Source organism: Staurois parvus, unplaced genomic scaffold (assembly GCF_062004578.1).
Source record: "Staurois parvus isolate SC_StPar_1 unplaced genomic scaffold, SC_StPar_1.0 ptg000068l, whole genome shotgun sequence".
NCBI lineage: Eukaryota > Metazoa > Chordata > Amphibia > Anura > Ranidae > Staurois > Staurois parvus.
The window spans coordinates 1,455,543-1,476,043 of record NW_028317864.1 but is presented as its reverse complement, the minus strand read 5'-3'; the positions used below and the strand labels follow the sequence as shown (position 1 = coordinate 1,476,043).

The following is a 20,501-nucleotide window of genomic DNA, read 5'->3' as shown; positions in this document are numbered from 1 at the left end:
CAAGACAAAGGCTGGCAACAAGGGAATCCAAGATAATAGAAGAGCTGGTCAGCCAAGGAAACAGACAAGGAACCCAGGAAGCTAACAGTACTGCAAGCACAGGCTGATGAGGTTTAAAAAGGGTGCCTACTATGATAAGGACTAATCCAGCTAGGGAAAGTGTGGCAAGACTTGTTACCTCGCAGCTGATGGGAGCAGCCAGAAGCTTGAGAAGAGATTTTAACCCTTAGCTGATGGGAGAAGCTGGAAAACTGACTAACAAGAGAATTGTAAATTGGCGACTAGAGGGAGAACAATTCACTGCCATCACTCATCCTGCGTCCATAACTGCTAAAATAAAAAATTTCCCACATAAGAAGTTTTCAAAGAGTTTGCCAGCTCATACACCTTCACAATAAGCAGCAGAAAAGCATACCCATTGTGCAGCACTGCACAGCAGGAAGCAGAACCTGCATATGAAATTCATATCAGGCTGATGTCTTTTACAAATATACTATGTATAAAACAAACATTTTTTGCAAGGACCCTTTAACAGCCTTGCCTCTAACACAACCCCAATCTAACTCTTAAAGTGATATTAAAGGCAATTTTTGAAGAAATAAAATAACAAATGTAATACCTGCTGTGTGCAATGGTTTTGCACAGGGCAGCTCCAATCCTCCGCTTCTCAGGTTCCCTCCTAGCGCTCTTGGCCCCTCCCTCCTGCCAAGTGCCCACAGAGCAAGCAGCTTGCTTTTGGGGGCACCCAAGAAGGCTCGCTCCTAAGTTGCTATTCTGCATGTCCAGGTACACACAGAGCCATGGCTCGGCCCAGCCCTATCTCTCCTCATAAGCTCACTGAATGTGATTGACGTTGGCTCCCGCTGAGGTTTTAGCCAGTGAGGATGGAGAGTCCCTGGAGAGCTGAGGCTCTCGTGCACATTTCTGGATCGCGATGTGCCTCAGGCAAGTTTTAGGGGGGCTGAGGAGGTGGCTGAACACAGAATGTTTTTTTACCTTCATGCATAGAATGCATGAAGGTAAAAAACCTTGAGCCTTTACAAGAACTTTAACCACCTCCCGCCCGCCATATAGTAATATGACGGACGCAAGGTGGTTCTCTCGTTCTGGGAGGACGTCATATGACGTCCTCCCATTCTCACCGTGCATGCGCAGCTCAGAGAGTGTGCAGCGCGGCAATCGGCGGGGCGCTGTGTCCCTCGGTCACAGCGGATCACCGATCACGGAAAGAGCCGAAGATGTCGACTCGGTCATGTGATCAGCTGTGTCCAATCACAGCTGATCACATGTAAACAGGGAAATGCCGGTTATCGGCATTTCTCTCCTCTCGAGCTGTCACGCTGATAGGTCGAGAGGAGAGCCGGTAATTGGGTTTCCGCTGAGGGGACATGTACACTGATCATCAGGGCACTGATGATCAGTGTGCCCTGATGATCAGTGTAGCCCCAGCAGTGCCACCTGTCAGTGTCCATCAGTGCCAGCTGCCAGTGCCTCAGTGCCTACTAGTGCACATCAATGCCCATCTGAGCTGCCTTTCAGTGTCCCCATCAGTGCCAATCAGTGCCACCTATCAGTGCTGCCAATCAGTGCCACCTATCAGTGCCAGTCAGTGCCGCCTAACAGTGCTGCCTATCAGTGCCATGTATCAGTGCTGCCTTTCAGTGCCCATCAGTGATGCCTGTCAATGCCCATCAGTGCCACCTACCAGTGCCTCCTCATCAGTGTCCATCAGTGCAGCCTATCAGTGCCCATCAGTGCAGCCTCATTAGCGCACATCAGTGATGGAGAAAAATCACTTATTTACAAAATTTTATAACAAAAACTAAGAAAAAACTTTTTTTTTTTCAAAATTTTCAGTGGATTTTGCTTTTTTAAAGAAAAATTAAAAACCCCCAAGGTGATTAAATACCACCAAAATAAAGCTCTATTTGTCACAAAAAAATGCTAAAAATTTCATATGGGTACAGTGTTACATGACCGCGCAATTTTCATTCAAAGTGCGACAGCGCTGAAAGCTGACCTGGGCAGGAAGGGGGTAAAAGTGCCCTGTAGGCTAGCGGTTAAAGTGGAACTAAACTGTATCTGAGCACCACAAAATTAATACACTATTTAATTCATTTTAATATTCAAAAGCAAACTCACACATCCATCCAGGTCTCCATTCTTTTCTTTGTTGAGAAATCAGTCTGAAAAACACCTCTTAGCATTTCTAGCTATCTTGAGTAAAAGGCAGATGATTCATGTAGCAGTTTCTTCCTAGAATTCATCTGTCCTTAGCTCAGACATGCGGGCAGGAGGGTATGCTAAGATGAGAAAGCTCCTGGTCAAGATGAAAGAAAGAAAATACCCATGAAGACACCTCGGATATATGATATCAATTTGGCCTAGGCCAGAAACCAGGAAGCAACCAAAGAAATATTAAAATTTATTTTAAAACAAATAAATATAATATACCTTCCCATCTATTTTCTAATGCTAGCAGTATAAAGATTAAAAATATTTAATGTTGATTGAGAGAGTTTATTCCTGCTTTAACCTAACTCCTAACAACCACTAAAGAACCATACGTGTCTAGTGATTGAAGTATTGATGTTGAAAGCTTTTTGGATTTGGATTTGAATGCAATTCTATGCTTTCAAATCCAAAAACAAAAATATTATATATTGCAGCTTACTAAACCCTTAGATGTGGTGTGGTGGCTGATTTAGTTTCCTTTTTTCAGTTATTATTTATTTTAATTTCACCTGGTGATGCTTTCTGTCCTATGGTGACCACGCTCACTCACTGTACACACGCACTGTATCTATGGAGGAGCCATGGTTGTCACCCTAGGCCGCTCTCATAATTTGGACTACAAACACGTCTGCCTCTCCATTGCATAGGAGGGAGTTGTTTTGTAGGTCATGGAAGGTGGCTAGAAAAGTTGATTTAAATTAAGTGCACTGTAAGTTACGAGGACACAAGGTTTTCAGCAGAATCAACAGGCGCTTTTCTGTACTTGTATTTAAATGTACTTAGCCTGAAAAAAAGAAGACTAATGCAGCCACCATATGTAAGCTGCAATATATTAGGCTTTTGGTCTTGGGTTTAGATAAGTGCACTCTTACTACACCTTTTATAACCAACCCTTTGCTTCCTTCTCCAGCACTTTCAACATTTAAAATACAAAATCATTGCTGTCTTGAGATCTTCAGTGCGCAGATCTGTACTACCTCTGGCTAAAATCTTCCAGACTGTACTGCGGTCTCTAGTCACTTACTGTAGAGGTGTATGGAGGCCTGAGGTGCAAGCAGAAGCACAGCTCCAAAGATTTCTGATGTCAAATATTTCACATGCTGCTCCAGACAAGATCAGGCTCCATCACATCTCAGGTGCTAGCTCGTATTGTCTCCACTGAAGCAATCAATTACATCAGCAACAGGAATGCCACACACTGAGATGCAAAACAGTCTTCCTTTATTAAAACAGCCAGCAGGAACCAATTCGATTCTGCCATGTTTTGCACTTTCTCAATTAATTTTCTTTGTGACAGCGCTGTGCCTACCGAGAAACATGTCAGAACAGAACTTGTTCCTGCTGGCTGTTTTAATAAAGGAATATTATTTTGCACTCAGTGTGTGGCATTCCTGTTGCTGATCCAATTAAAAGATTTCTGAAGCATTGAGCCAAAGGCTGTGCAGATCCGGGTAGTAAAGATCTAGTTCTAGATAATTATTTCATACGCTGAACGCCGTTGATGATACAGAGAAGGAGTTAGTGCATTAAAGTGAAATGATCTTTTAAAGTGTTACTAAACCCCGGAACCCTGCATTCACTATATCTGGTCTCCCCGGACCCTGCATTCACTATATCTGGTCTCCCCGGACCCTGCATTCACTATATCTGGTATCCCCGGACCCAGCATTCACTATATCTGGTATCCCCGGACCCAGCATTCACTAGATCTGGTCTCCCCGGACCCAGCATTCACTAGATCTGGTCTCCCCAGACCCTGCATTCACTATATCTGGTCTTCCCGGACCCTGCATTCACTATATCTGGTCTCCCAGGACCCTGCACTCACTATATCTGGTCTCCCAGGACCCTGCACTCACTATATCTGGTCTCCCAGGACCCTGCACTCACTATATCTGGTCTCCTCGGACCCTGCATTCACTATATCTGGTATCCCCGGACCCAGCATTCACTATATCTGGTCTCCCCAGACCCTGCATTCACTATATTTGCTCTCCCCGGACCCTACATTCACTATATCTGGTCTCCCCGGACCCTGCATTCACTATATCTGGTCTCCAAGGACCCTGCACTCACTATATCTGGTCTCCCCGGACCCTGCATTCACTATCTGGTCTCCCCGGACCCTGCCTTCACTATATCTGGTCTCCCCAGACCCTGCATTCACTATATCTGGTCTCCCAGGACCCTGCACTCACTATATCTGGTCTCCTCGGACCCCGCATTCACTATATCTGGTCTTCCCGGACCCTGCATTCACTATATCTGGTCTCCCTGGACCCAGCACTCACTATATCTGGTCTCCCAGGACCCTGCATTCACTATATCTGGTCTCCTCGGACCCAGCACTCACTATATCTGGTCTCCCCGGACCCTGCATTCACTATATCTGGTCTCCCCGGACCCAGCATTCACTATATCTGGTCTCCTCGGACCCAGCACTCACTATATCTGGTCTCCCCGGACCCTGCATTCACTATATCTGGTCTCCTCGGACCCAGCACTCACTATATCTGGTCTCCCCGGACCCTGCATTCACTATATCTGGTCTCCCCGGACCCAGCATTCACTATATCTGGTCTCCCAGGACCCTGCATTCACTATATCTGCTCTTCCACAGTACACACAACATGGAAATACAATTATTTTAGTAAATAAAAACTGCTAAATACCTTTTCTAATCAGAAGTTAGAGCAGTCTTGTGACTTTTAACAGTGTCCAGCAGATGCTTGTAGCTTGTAGGAGAAGTTTTCTATTTGCTCTAGGACACAGGTGTCAAACTGTTGCCAAACTACAAGTCCCATGAGGCATTGCAAGATTGACAGTTACAAGTATGACCCCTAAAGGCAGAGGCATGATGGAACTTGTAGTTTTGCAACAGCTGGAGGGCCGCCAGTGTGACACCCCTGCACTAGGAGGATGCAAAACCCCTGACCCTCAGTCTGGACAGTGCTGATTGGCCACGTGCTGATCACATGCACTCTCCCAAGAAAAAAAAAAACTCTCTAGCAATACACACCAAACTGAGCATCTGTAGAATGGCTACGGTTCAATCTGTCTTATCAGGAGATAAGCTGTGGACACTTGAACAAGAGGAGGAGTAGAGAAGACAGGGTCAAACGGCCTTTTTACGCAATGCAGAGGATTAACCCCTTAGGTTCCACAGTGAGTATAACAAGCATGCTTTACTGCATATACAGACTGATTTTACTGTGGTAGGCTTAGTATTATATTATTATTATACAGGATTTATATAGCGCCAACAGTTTGCTCAGCACTTTACAATAAATCGGCAGACAATTCAGCAATATTACAGTTCAATGAAAGAGGGTTAGGAGGACCCTGCTCCTTGGAGCTTACAATCTAGGAGACACTTTACATCCTCTTCTAACCAGCGTATGAGCTCACCTGTTTAAAATAAACCACATGGAAGCTTTGTCTTATCATCTATAATAATGTCATATCATATCAATCATATCATATCTCATCATAATAGAATAGATTATTATAATAAAATTGAACAAAAATTATTCACGCCATATTCTAATAAAAAATTATAAGTGTTTAGTAACTATATTTTTGTCTCCGGCAGGGAAAAGTCTCACTCCTGGCTGAGCACAGGCTGGTTTACAATGGTGATTGCGGTGGAGCTATGTAATAATGTTCACGTATATGGAATGGTGCCACCTAACTACTGCAGGTAATGGATCTCTTACTCACACTCTAACCTTGCTAAGGATTTCCTATTAAATAGCAATCAGGGTGATATTATCATCAGTTTGGTTTAGGTTGCAGAGAAGCTATTTCGGCAGAATAAAAGAGTCTGAGTAGGTGATGAGAATTGTAATGGCCAATTTTCGCTCGCTGGGATAAAGAATAATGAAGAACAAATGCCGCACATCACATGGTGGTACAATTGTGTTCAGCACAAGTTTTCAGACAGTCATGTGTGGGATTCATGATTGTGTGATGTCACTGTTCCAACAGAAAACGGGGACTCTAACTGTATACTGTATCAGTGGTCAAGGGACGCCTGTGAAAGACCAATTTATGTCCCCCGATTCATCTTCAGTATCTGTCACTTTTCTGGGTGTCAGATGTGTGGTTTCTCACTGCATGCTATGGTTACATCCACCGACCTCTATACTATTTCTGTGTCCTGTAGTGAGGTTCTGGCAGATGGAATCACAACAATTAGCCTTTCAAGGACTGGTGGTACAACGTTCTGTATACCAGGCCTTGAAATTTCCACTTGCCTGCTCACCAATGGCGAGTGGAAATTATGGTGGGGGCGAGTGTGTCCTCTAGGGCTGTCTTGCTGAGCAGGCTCGGAGCTCAGTCCAGATCTGTCATTGGCACTGGGAGCCGTCAGACTGCTCATTAGCTGAGCGCAGTGAAAGCAAAGGAAGGAGTGTGTGCTGTGCTCTCTGCCTCCCCCTAGAGTGCAGTACCCAGCTCTGTGAGTGAACAACGAAGTACTGCAACTTTTTATGGGGCGGGGGGTGGTGTGTGTGTGTACATGTGTGTGTGTTTGTGTGTATGTACATGTGTGTATCTGTACATGTGTTTGCGTGTATGTACATGTATGTGTGTGTGTACATGTGTGTTTGTGTGTATGGACGTACATGTGACTGTGTGTACGTGTCTGTGCGTGTGTATTTCTGTGTATGTACATGTATCTGTGTGTATGCGTGTCTGTACGTACCTGTGTGTGTACACATGTGTCTGTGTGTGTGTGTGTGTGTGTGTGTACACAGGTGTCTCTGTGTGTGTTTGTTGGTGGCGAGTAACTCTTAAGGCCTGGCTAGTAGCTCAGGACTTGAAATTTTAAGCCCTGCTGTATATCATAACAATTTAAGTAAAAAGGAATCCCCCCCTCTGAAAAAAACTTTACTAATGGGTCAAGTTTTTATGTAAAAAAACACCACTCCTTTACATCGTGTCCATCCTATGTATAAAGAAAGCCTGGAACAATGACAGCGGCAGAGAGGCGATAAAATATGGACCTGTAATAGCTAGAGGTGTTCAAACTTAGGCTCGCTATACACTTTTAAGCCTGATACACACAAGCCGAAATTTGGCCAATTCATCAGAAACCGGCCAACGTTTGGTCCATGTGTAAAGCTGTCTATTCAACAGAAGGCAGTATAAAGACTGGCTTCAGTCGAATAGTCTACCTGGAAAACCATCATTCATTCAGTGCTTGAATCTAATGTCAGTTTTTTTTCATTCAATCCACTGGTTGAATTATAAAAAAAAAAAAAACTGCCGGTGTGAACCTATTTTAGGATTTCTCCCACGGAGCTGAACAGGAGAAATGTATGGATTCCCCCAGCATGGATGAACGAATCTCCCTCGCTGGCTGTTATATTCTGACAGCAGCTCATTGACTGCATTTACTGTTAGGTTGCATTCACACCAGCAATTAAGGCTGGTGCGAACTGAACGGCAGGAGTCTTTTGAGTCCAGCAAAGTCCATCCAGCAGCAATCACCGCAGGTAATCACTGGCTGTGTGGAAAGCCATTAATACCTGTGGCTTCCAGCGACCTCTCCTTATAATGGCTGGGGCCCGGCGGCTGCATCTGGCTGCTGAGAGCTGCATCAGGAATCAAAAGATTCCTGCCACTACACTTCACACCAGCCTTAATCAGCCGTGTGCATGAGGACTTAGGCTGAAATTTTACACCAAGCTCCTTAGATTTTCAGATTGCAGTGGTGCTGGCATGGCCACCCATGGCTCATATTTATTTATTATTTTATTTATTTCAGGTACTTATATAGCGCCGTCAATTTACACAGCGCTTTACATATACATTGTACATTCACATCAGTCCCCAAACCTCATGGGGCGCACAATCTAAGGTATATTATGACTAGTTTATAAAGGACCGGTCACAATTAACTGTATGTATGGCCAGCTTAAGAAGCAACCTTGCTGTACTGTGCAAGTATGAAATGCTTACTTTATGGGAACATTATGAGAAGTGCTCCAATGGACCACCAGCGGCTCAGTTCTGCTTTAACGGCAGGGGGCAAGGAACGTTGTAAGCCAATCTCACAGGCTCATACTACGCAGATAAAGTAGAAAACGGAACGCAATCCCGTTTATTCAATGTAGAGTCACAAAAGATGTTCTAGTTTGAAGATGAAACTAGTTTGTATGATATGTTTTACACTTTCTTTTGATCTGAATTTGCATTTAATGAACCGGATTGCTTACCCTTTGGGCTGCAGGTTGAGATTTACGGCTTCTCATCTTCTTGGCTTTCTGCGCACAGTGTACAGAATGGTTTCAGTTGCCATGGTTACAGTGAAGCAACATTTAAATTTCTTTTGTCAGCTTTAGAAAATCGGAGCTGTCTACAGAATGAAATAGAACGGCAATTGTAATAACATGAAATTACAAAATGGCTTGTGTAGCAATGATTAATGTTATAGCAATATTTTTTAATAAACGTGGTGTCACTCTTTAAAGGGACAAAAAAAAAAACTTTTTTTTTTTTTAAAAGGACCGCTGTTTTAATAAAATATTGAGGTTACCAATGCTGCTATTCCTAGTTCTCTGGCTGTCATACTGATCCAGTGGCTTCTGTACTTTTGGAGTCATTGACATGGAAGAAGCAAACAGATCAGGAGTTTTGAATTTACATGCTGCACATCAGGGGCGGACTGACAACTCATGGGGCCCCCGGGTAATAGGGGATCATGGGGCCCGTGTCCTTGCCCAAACTCAAAAAAGCCTATGAAAAAGGTACCAGGGGCATCTCATGGGGCCCCCTACTGACCCCGGGCAGTGCCCTAGTTTCCAAATGGTCAGTCCGCCCCTGCTGCACATTTGCTCTTGGTCAGTGACTGTTCCGAAATCAAAGACAGCTAGGCAATCAGAATTAGTAGATTGGTGATGACAGTCTACCTATTTCTCTTAGTACAGGTGCTTTAAGATGCTCAACTGCAAGATGATATATTAAAGTGTTGTGTGAGCCACTGATAATGAAGGGAGGATGTGGTGCTGGTCCTTATGCTATTACATTTTTTTTTTTGGCTATTGAAGCTGGAAGGACTTCAATTAATTTTTTTTTTTTCGTGCACATCTATATTATTATTATACAGTATTTATATAGCACCAAAAAATTTGCTCAGCACTGTACATTATAGTGGGGGACAGTACATGACAGAATACAGTAACAATACAATACACGAGGGGTTCAAGCGCCCTGCTCCTTGGAGCTTACAATCTAAGAGGGAGGGGGTAATGGTACAGAAGGAAATGGCTGTGGGGGATGGAGTGGTAGGAGGAGTGGAGGAGATCGGCTGTTAGGTGAGGGCGGGGTAGGCTTTGCTGAAGAGATGGGTTTTCAGGGTGCGCCTAAAGGTGAGGACGATAGATGACAGTCTGATGGATTGGGGTAATGAGTTCCAGAGGATGGAGGAAGACCTGGAGAAGTCCTGGAGTCGAGCATGGGAGGAGGAGACCAGGGAACTGGAGAGTAGGAGGTCATGTGAGGAGCAAAGAGTACGTGTTAGGTGGTATTTGGATTTTAGGTATAAGATAATTCCCATCAGAACATAAAATTCAGCCCTAAATATGCAAAGTATCATCAAAACCATTGGGACCCATTCACACTTATGCATTGTGTGTTACCACAAAAAACATACATTGCAGTTACAATCATTTTGAATGCCATGTCAATGTACTACTACATTAGTGTATCTGCACTGCACCAAATTGCTCACACAATGCATTGCCATGTACTGTATTGCTAAAAATAATACAGGTTTGCTTTTTGTGCATTGAGAATTGCCTACTCAAAGTCAATGGGGTGCTTTAACCCGACACGCGCCAATGCATGGAAAAAACACACATTAACACATGTATTAATTACTGGATTACAGTTTTAAAGTTATATCAGACTATCTGCCATTAAAGCTTGATTGTATCAAATACATTCCTGAGTTCATCAAAGTAAATGATGTTTAATGTTGATAGTTCATTTTCATGCAAAACAGTCAGAGAAAAAAAGTGTGATAAAGTGCCAAACACTGAAAATGCTTCAAAATGTTTTTCAATGTATAATTTTGACTTTGAATTATTGACTATCTGAACTACCACTACAAGGCTAATAGGGGCTTTAGATAGTTCTCTTCTCACTGAACCCACCATTTATTCTTTCTTTATTCCCCATCTCTTCCCACCTCTCAGTTCCTCACGGTTCCTGTTTACATCACTCTTATTTCTTATGTTTAATGCCATGACCTAACTATATGAGCTGTCAAGATACTCCCATAACATTGGAAACACACATAAGGAATAGATGGCTGTGAAGACTCTATCTGGTTAGCACTAGATATTCTCCATTATGCCACTTGTATCTCAATCTTGTAGCTGCATATAATGTTTGTTGTACTTATAGAGTATTGTGGCCATGAGCCAGATGCTTTTGCTTACCTTTATTCAGCTCTGGGGGCACTTTTTCTACTCCTGATATGTGGAACTATTCTTCTCACTGACACCAACGATGAGGCACCATTCATTTCATTGACACCAACAGTAGGGCACTATTCCTCCCCACTGACACCAATAGGGCACGATTCCTCCCACCTAAAACAACAATGGGGCATAATTCCCATGGATATAAATGACTGAACATAATTTATCCCATTAATAACAATAATGGGGTACAATTTCTCCTCCTGCTGAACACAGGTATTATGTAATTTATTTACCGCCACTGACCACCAAGCCTAAAACACTGTCTACTTCCACTGACTCCGGGGTATTTTTTGCTCCTACTGTCTACAGTTTAACCCCCCCTCCTAAAGTCTGAAGGACAGTAAACTGGCCCTTTGTTTAGAAAGTTTGGAGAGCCGTGTTATAGAACTTTGCCTGTTGTATCATGTTGCTCAAGTCATTTTATTCTTATAAAAATGTTTAAAAACAAATTGTGAATCATCATATTAACGATGGACATAAAGGTCAATGTACTAAGTTTCATTAGTTATTTTGAAACTATGATTTATCTGTTTTAGTCAACTTCTAACAAAGTATTTGTTCTCTTTTCCAGCCTTAGCAAGAGACAGCACAAGATGCCGTACCATTACTATGAGCCCAGAGGTTCCGATGAGTGTACGACTTACATTCAGAATGAACGTGGACGAAGAGGCAATCACCACCGCTTCATCACAGAGAAACTGGTGTTTGCCCGCTGGGCATCTGTATATAACATCTCTTTCTCGCACCCCGAGTGGTTCAAAGATCCAGACAACTCAAACTAAATAGTGATTTTAATGTCTTGTCTGTCCTTGTTCCACCTTCACTGGTCTCCTGTGTACGGAATAGAGTGCTCTCCACCCTAAGGTGAAGCTCAGACACAGGATGTCCCGAGTGCCGGAACCGGTCTTTTCTGTAGACCAGTTCACACTGTATAGATTTGATTGTGAAGCAAAAGATTCTGGGAGGATGTATGTGCTTCAATTAACTCAGGCACTGCAGTCGATGGACAAATCAGTCACAGTGGGCCTCATGATCGATACTGTCGCAAAGGAGTGATGTCTAGGTTGGTCCCAGCAACCAGTGAGTGTCTCCTTTACTTCTTTCCCGGTCTAGTCAGAAGATAAAAGAAACTGATTGGTTGCTGGGAAACCAAAAAATTGTTTTAGAAACCTTTGGTCATGATGGGTCTTTTTGACCAGGAACGGTGAGGAAATTTTGAAGATACCCCTATTTTTGTCTATTTTACAAACGCAATTTAAACAATGGTGAAAAAGAACAAAGCCAGTTTAGATTGGCCTTTGATCCACAATTTATAACCCTTTTGTGTTTTAAATTTCAGTGATAATTGGTAATTTAAAGAGGTTCTCCAAGACACCTACCTTTACTATTTTCTTTTTAGAAGGGGGTGCTTAGAAAGTTTTAAGCTCTTTCACGCACCATTTTAAAAGGTTGGCAGATTGGGATTGATTTACTGTGGCAATGGTAGTAGGGGTGGAATTAATTTGAGTAACCAATCTCCACCAAGAGCACATCAAACAAGTATGGGCTGCACTATGCGATGATCCCTAATCATGGCCATCACGTCAGCCCTCATGGTAACATTTGACATGCACGCAAATGACCGTAATCTACTACACAATCAACACCCCACAGCATAATCTGAAAACAAGATAAAGTAAGGGAAGGTGGTGTTCGGGCAGAGCTGTAAGATCAAGGCAAACACCATCCATCATGCATCAACAATTCTTATTCAGTTCAAGCAGACAGTGTTCAGGCACAGATGTTACACAGGAATGCTATTCAAGCAGGAGATAGATGAACTAGAGAATCCAAAAACATGCTGGGTCATTCCTAGAGTTCAGATCAAACACTGATCCTGGAGGAATCTTTTTGCATACGCACTGTTGAAGACCACTGAGCATAGTTTATATTTTTGATGGATGATATCACTGGAACACTCAAATTTACCTGTGCTGTATCCTCGATTATATGACACAAGATCAGCCTTCCTCAACCTTTGTAACACAGAGGAACCCTTGAAATAACTTTCCAGTCTCTGTGAACACCTGTTAATAACTACTATATCTATAGCTCATGGTACATTAGTGCAGTGATCAGTGAGAAGAATATTTCTTACATCTGTGGTCAGAAGGAAGAATCCTTCATTACAGAGAGCTAAAAAGATCATTGGTGTCAGTGGTTACTTATCCAGGAGACAGAAATTGTTCACTGCCTAAAGAAACCCCTAGAAACCTTTGGAGGAACCCTGGTTGAGAATAACTGCACTAGATGGTAAGCACCAAGCAACAAGACCCCTGGCCATAGCATAGGAGCCCCAGCAAAAGAACCTGACCCAGAGACTGAGTTTGGTTGGTGGCCATAAAGTGGTAAAATGTTGACTGATGACACTGAAGAGGAGTGACGAAGAGGATACCTACCTGAGCATCTATGATAGCACCCCACTTAACAGCCAATACAATTTAACACTGTTGAATTCAGTTAAGGGCTCCGGCTAACATCACCCTTGGCTCTTGTGGAAGAATGTCCAGGCATTACCCGAATTTAGCCCCAAACCTCCTTTTTCCACTCTAGATCATGTCTCTGAATGTTTTTTAGCTTGTTCCTGTAATGAAAAATGGCTTTCATTACTCCCTATGACATCATCACCAGGCTTGTGAAATTTATGTAGAGGCAACAGTGTGTGAGATAAGGTCTTTGGATGTCAAGGAAGACACATCGGTTTTCTAGGACAGAAATCAATATATACATTATATATGAAGAGGAACAGAGAGGGGCGAGGGATGGGCAAAGTTCTGTAGTCCAGAAGGATGGGCTGACGACACCTCTGCAGATTTCAGTTCTACAGAGGAACTGTGTTGTCAGGCAAAACAGGATGTTAGGAGTGCTCTGGATTTTTGGCAGATCATTTGTTATTTTCTGTACTACATAGAAATGTGCATATATTACAGAGATGTACTTATTATGATTTTTTTGCCCTGACACACTTTAAAGAGATGAAATATGTAAATCTTTTAAATCTTAAAATATTTAACATTATCCCAGAGAACCTCTTTAAATTCTAATGTTGCTGACTGACATTAGCTAGTAGCACATAAGTAAATCAGTGTCACATTTTATAAATGTTGATACTACTAAAACATTGAAAATACCCTGCAATTGGTAGCATTCAATTGCCCTTAAGAGGTAAGAGGTGTACGTTCAGAGATTTTTCTCCCTAGGAAGGCAAGACTTGGCACATGGTGGCTGTGATTTTGTTCAAGTTAGGATGCAATCACTTGTGGACTTTAGCACGGGCCTTAAATGTGTCTTAATTGTGGGTATTAAAGGGTCTAAAGTTGTACTGATACCCTCTAGCTCCCAATATCTGATTTTTCTGTGTTTCAGAAATGACAGGTTAGGGAGCCATTTTGTTGTAGTCCAGGTGTCTTCTCTTTGTCTTGTCTAGCCCTTCACTAGCATGGAAGAGTGGTGATTAGTGCAATGCACACATAGCTGTAGATTATAGATTTATTTCTGTGTGAGTGATATTCTGAAAGATTCTGAGCATATAAATATTTTATATAAAAAAACAAGGCAGGTCATGGTTAAATATGTGAAGCGCATGTTATTGGACGCTATAAACCAAAGTGAGGCTCTTCTGTATTAAAAATGGAATTGTTGAAATACTGTCAGAAAACACCTACCCGTCAGGTCATACGTCAGATTCCAGATTGCCAGTCCAGACCGGTGTAGTTCCCCTGAGGATTGCTGCCTCCAAATAGGGAATCCTCTAAAACCAAGACAAACAGGGGAAGTGAGAGGAGGCCCTCAATGGAAGAAGTTTGAGTGCTGGATTTTACTACTGGTAAATACAAATATAATTTTATACATAAACCTCCCGTCACCAGCCACCCAAACAAAGCCATCTTTGTTTCACCATTATCCAGGGCTCTCTTATACAGATTTAGATGAATTCCCCGTCCTGTCGGTAACATATTACCAGACAGGAAGTGAGGGGAACTCTTTAACAGCAACACACAAGAATAAAAACCTATCATGGGCAGAGCCTTCCCCTACCTTAAGTAGTAAAAAATTTCCAATTTGTGTTGCTGTTGATGATTTCTCCTCACTTCCTGTCTGGTAAAATGTTGTCAGGACAGGAAGTCAGAGATAATTGGAACTGTAGATAGCAGTACAAACCAGCCAGGGTTCTAACCTTTGCTCACGCTATCTAACCTGCACACTTCAATTTCATTTCCGAAGGCCTCGTAGTTATTTTTTATGTCAAGCTCACCCATAATGCCGGTGGTCAGGCACTACAGCTGGCTCCTGTGTTCTTCACCTACAGCAAGCTTTCCCATAAGGCAAGCAGGCCTAATGGTACTTGGTTGCCCCCAGGACACAATGCTATAGTGCCTGGCTACCACGCTGGGGCAGGTGCGAAGCGAACATAGCAAACAGGTACATGCAGTTGGCAGAGTGCTACAATGACAGTCCTGGTACAAGGCAGGCAGGTTTCAGAATAGTCGGTCAAATACATAGTGAAAAGGAAGGCAGAGTTCAGAGAGTAGTCGATATCCAGTCTGAGGTCAGAAATGAGGGATTCCAAACAGCAGAGCAGGACAGACAGACAGGGAGCTTGAGCATATATTACACATGCTATTACAAGCATGAGACTGCAGGCTTGGCTGGCTTAAATCAGGTTTGGTCTCCACCCAGAGACTGGCCACATCAATCACCTTGCAGGTGGACAGGCAGACAGGGAGAATGTATCAGAGCCAAAATCAGGATGCTGGAATGAGACCAACGGCTGTGGTGAAGCAGGAGTACTAGATGCTCCTGACAGTTTAAACCTAGGATTACTAGAACATTAAAGCGATACTAAAAGCTTACATTTTTTTTCTAAACATAACAAACATGTTTATAATTACCTGCTGTGTGTAGTAGTTTTGCACAGAGCAGCCCGGATCCTCCTCTTCCCGGATCCCCCGGTGTCCCTCCTGGCTCCTCCCTCCTGTCGGCTGCGCCCACAGCAAGCTAGGGGGGAACCTGATGCTCTGTGTATCCATTCACACATGTAGCCATGGCTCGGCCACGCCCCCTCTTCTCATTGCCCCACTGGCTGTGATTGACAGCAGTGGGAGCCAATGGTTCCCGCAGCTGTCTGAGCCAATGAGGAGAGGAAGCCCCGGTATTGAGACTCCAGTGCACATTGCTAGATCAAGAGGGGGCTTGAGTGAGAATTAGAGGGGCTGGGGGGACTAGTGCACAGAGAAGGTTTTTTGCCTTCATGCATAGAATACATAAAGGTAAAAAACCATGAGCCTTTACAACCACTCTAAAGCACAGTCTGATTATCATTGCTGCCTAGATGTCTATAGCCTGAATGTATGCCTCACATGTTCACATGAACACTTGCTTGTAAAAATAGTCTGAATTACATCAGAGTGCATTTACAAAGCATTTAAAGGTTTCAAGCAGCTTTCTTGAAGCCAATCAAGTGTATGGAAACCCAAAATCCATTTGATATCTAGCATCATGCCTCAATTTATACAGTTTTCTTATAGAATTATTTATCTTTATAAAGAACGTTGTGATACGCTGCTTGGGTGACATAGACTGGGCCCTGCGTTGCCATCTTGGTCCTCTTCAGCTGGATGCCACCTTTGGGTTCAAGCAATAAAATAGAAATATACACAAGCACAAAAAAACAGCATTTTGGCTTGCGGATGGATCAAGGAATTAAATGGAACAAACTTTTGGGAGCTCAATTCCGCTTTAACCAAATCATTTTTTGTCTGATATGTGCACTCTTTTAGTTTACCATTGGGCTGTCTTGCAGGTGTAGAGGAGGCATGGGCATTAGACACAACCAGGGGCAGACTGACCATTTGGAAACTCGGGCACTGCCCGAGGGCCCGGGGTCAGTAGGGGGCCCCATGAGATGTCCCTGGTACCTTTTTCATAGGATTTTTTGAGTTTGGGCAAGGACACAGGGGCCCCATGATCCCCTATTGCCTGGGGGCCCCATGAGTTGTCAGTCCACCCCTGGACACAACTAATAGGCAGCCCAAAGGCCAACCGAAAGAGTGCACACAGCAGGCTGACAACACTGCTGCTAATTGCAAGGCAACGGCATAGCACTGTCAACCTGAAACCTAAAGTGCTGTTACTAACAGATCTCCAGGCAAGAAACTCTAGGCAAGGCAAAGCAACATTTTCACAACAAAATGTTTTGCTTAGAAAAACTGAGATGTGATGCTCAATATACAAAAAAGATTTGGCATTTCCATAGACTTTAAAGTAGAACAATAGGCAAAACATTTTTTTAAAATTTTGGATAGAGAAAAGAATATTTTTTTTCCGTCATCTGTGTCCCATTACAGAGATTTCCCTTCACTTCCTGTCCTATAGCCAAAGAAAAGGTGAGAGGAAATCCCTGAAAATTAAGGGAATTCCTTGAGGACCCCCAGGTCACCAGTCCTAGTGTCCCCAGTGGAAGATTTCCTATTACTTTTCTGGGGTTGTGTTGGCTGTAGTTTTAAATCTGTACTTCCGGTATGGCTATTTTTGCCTAGTCACATTGGTCCAGCTAGGACCATTGCAAGTATGTATGTGTCCCTCCTGTGGAATCCCGGTGGAAGCTGGAAATCACTGTAGTAGGCACTGCTACTCCAGTGATCTCCACCAGCTTCCTGGTCATGTACCGTCAGCTGCCCTCCTGCATCACACTTTGCATTCTCCCGTTAATGCGAAGCATTATCCAACTGGACAAGGTAGAGAGGCAGGGTGGTGACATCACAATCCCACCTTGACCAATCAGAGAACACTTTGCATTCATCAAGAAAATGGAACGTGTTCTCTGAATGGTGCCCATGTCAAGCAGGTGACCTCCTATGTTCAATAGGCAAGATGGCAACTGCTCAGCACAGGAACTGGAAGCCACTAGAGAGCACTGGAATGGTGATGCCTACTACAGTGTTTTCCATGGGGATCCCACAGGTATAGCACATACGTATTTTGTATGTAATCATACAAATATAGCCATACTTGGAATATAGCTTTAAAAGAGAAGTATGGGAATTTTTTTTAAAATCATACCTCGGTGGATGCCACATTGGTGCGATGCTGTATCTGCCCCCCTCGGCTCTAAGTGTGAGAACTCAGCGATCACATGACCACTGAATTCTCACAACCGCTCTGAGCAGAAAGCAGTGACTGTCAGTCACCGCTGTCTGGCCTACCCACCAAGTGGCGGAGGGAGCGGTTGGCTCAGGCTCTCAGTGACTCGCAGTGTATCACTGTGATACACAGGAGAAGTACAGCCAAAAGAGCTTTGGCTGTACTTCTCCTTTAAGGAAGCATTTTCCCAGCATCAGCCGCCATTTATACAAGCTGCAACTCCTACTACTCTAAAGTCTGGAAGGGTGTACTGCAGCTTGTATATGCAATGGGCCACATTTTGCCCTGGTGAAAGTTAAATAATTTATTTTTTATTGTAATGCTGCTTTTAAATGGTACAGCAGAGACTTCGTCTTTTGTTAAAAATCTTAACTTACAAATATATAACTTTTTTGGGGTGCGGAAGACAATTCTTTTTTTTAACCTTTAAATTACAATAATAATGATTAGGGTAACACCAATTTATTTTTTTATTCTAGGTAAATAATGCAAAATAATGATAATAAGTATTTAAGAGAGGGTTGCCCTTTTGTTTGCATACATTCACTCTGAATATTTTGTCTAGTGCATTAAAAAAAAAAATCTTGCTTGCTGCATATTTAATGTGATTTTCATCCAAATGCCCCATCCATGGAGATGAATGGTAATGCATCTAAAATGCATTACATTACAGCTGTTCTGCACAAAAGAACAAAAGAAAAAGGAGTGTGACTGTAGCCGTTGGCAGCAGAATGGCTAGGCCCTCCAGTTATACAAGTTATTCTACTATATTTTTGAAATGTTAGTAAAAAAAGGAACAAAAACTTGTAAAATCAAAATTCTATACTTTTTAAGATCAATTTGTGAAAAAAAATTGTGAAACGGTTTCAGCCAGGGCCAAAGTGGGAGCCAAAAGTGATCTTGGTGGGCAACGCCACATTGGTGTACCATAATTAGGTAAGCCAAACTCGGTGGAGCAAAAGTGGTTCTATATTACAAGCCAATATGATAGATTTCATTTCTACATGGCGACTGGCAAGTTGTGTCACATATCGGCTTGTTAAACATCTTTGGAGCACCATGGCTAATTAGTCAAACTAGAATCCCTAACTCCACCCAATAACCATGGTCATAACATTTATCTGATGGCTTCTCCACATTGTAGACCCCTACAGTGTGAATGAACCAGGGATAGAAGATCCTATCATAGCTCTGATCCCCCTACTCTCACTGATGACAGGAGCATGTTCTTTACAGTCATAGACTCCTAGGATTGACTTTACAGCAGCTCCAAAAGACGAAAGTGAACAGCTTAATGTATTAAACACCTCATACCCATTTATTCATCAGTCCAACAAAGAGACCAAACAAAGACACCTTTCACACAGCAAGGAGATTAAACATCTAATTAAGCACCTTGCAGAGTGAAACATGTTTGGATGTTTGTATCTTGGATGGACTGATGAATAAATAGATATGTGGCATTTAATACAGTGAGCGGTTCACTTTCTTCCTTTGGTCCTACAGTGAGAAGTTGGGTTCTTTATGTAGCTCTCATGAAAAGGGGCTGTGTCTATGAGAAATAAAATAAAACAGAGGGTGATTAACTGGTATCTACCAAGAATGGAAATATATGTGTAGGTTGACTAATGCTGTGCAGCATGTGTCATATGTACATCATAATGATATAGGAATTGTGCTTTTTTATTTAAAAAAAAGGTTTCTTGAAGATAGGCGCAAGATTGAGCCCAGAATGTCTCATCAGCCCCTCTGGCAAATGCCACAATTGCCAGGTGGTCAGGCTGGGTCAGGCTAAAACCTTCCCCCATATAGAACACTACTTATTGCGCCATGTTGCTACTAAACTGGGCACAAGATTTTTGTGGGTGGTGTGTCCTGATACCCTGCCCAAACCCCATGATTGGTCTATAAGTAACACAAGAGGTGTGGCATGTTACCAAACACAGCTGCTTTTTAAACAATGACTATAAACTGTGATAAACACTGATGGCGATAACCGCAGCAACAATAAATGAAGAGTGTATGGTTTTGCAGAAAAATGAATAAATCTTAATTTTAATACCAAACAACGCGTGGTTTCTTTGTGCTGTGCTTACATGATCTAATACAGTGTTTCTCAAGCTTTTTGCAGTTTTGTAGTCTTTAGGCCTCACGCACACTGATGTTTAATTTTAAATTCCCCCAAAAGCCAACAGTGTTTTGGCCAAAAAAAACCCTGACACTTGTAAAAGCGTGTGCCGCGTTTACACGTTTACCTGCGTCAAGCGTTCGGGCGTTAATTAGATTTATTTGCTAGAATAAATAATTTATTCTGGCCATTGAAATAAATTAATGCTCAAGTGCTAAAAGTGTCTACATGCGTTTAACCTCCCTAGCGGTCTGATTATTTCAGATTTTTGGTGCTGAAAGCGGTACCATTATTTTGCATGGAAATATGTAGTTTTTTTATTGTAGGCTGTAATCTTTAGGAATAACTCACTGAAATCTGTCCGAACAAAAGTCTAGTAAACATCCGGGTAGGATAAAATTTGAAACACGAAATCATAAATTATTATTTAATAAATAATCATAAAAAATAATAATATAATAATA

At 42.6% G+C, this 20,501-nt stretch overlaps 1 protein-coding gene across 4 annotated transcripts in view; it reads left to right on the top strand.

The window, feature by feature from the left end:
• The window catches only part of ST6GALNAC6 (ST6 N-acetylgalactosaminide alpha-2,6-sialyltransferase 6), a 79,838-nt gene extending 59,860 nt beyond the window's left edge, over positions 1–19,978 (top strand). For all 4 annotated transcript variants that reach the window (XM_089669011.1, XM_089669009.1, XM_089669012.1 and 1 more), the window contains 2 exons: positions 5,828–5,935; positions 11,299–19,978. In XM_089669011.1, the coding sequence (XP_089525137.1) occupies positions 5,828–5,935; positions 11,299–11,509 (319 nt within the window). In that variant the 3' untranslated portion in view covers positions 11,510–19,978. The remainder of the gene's footprint in view (positions 1–5,827; positions 5,936–11,298) is intronic.
• The last annotated feature ends 523 nt before the right edge of the window (positions 19,979–20,501 follow it).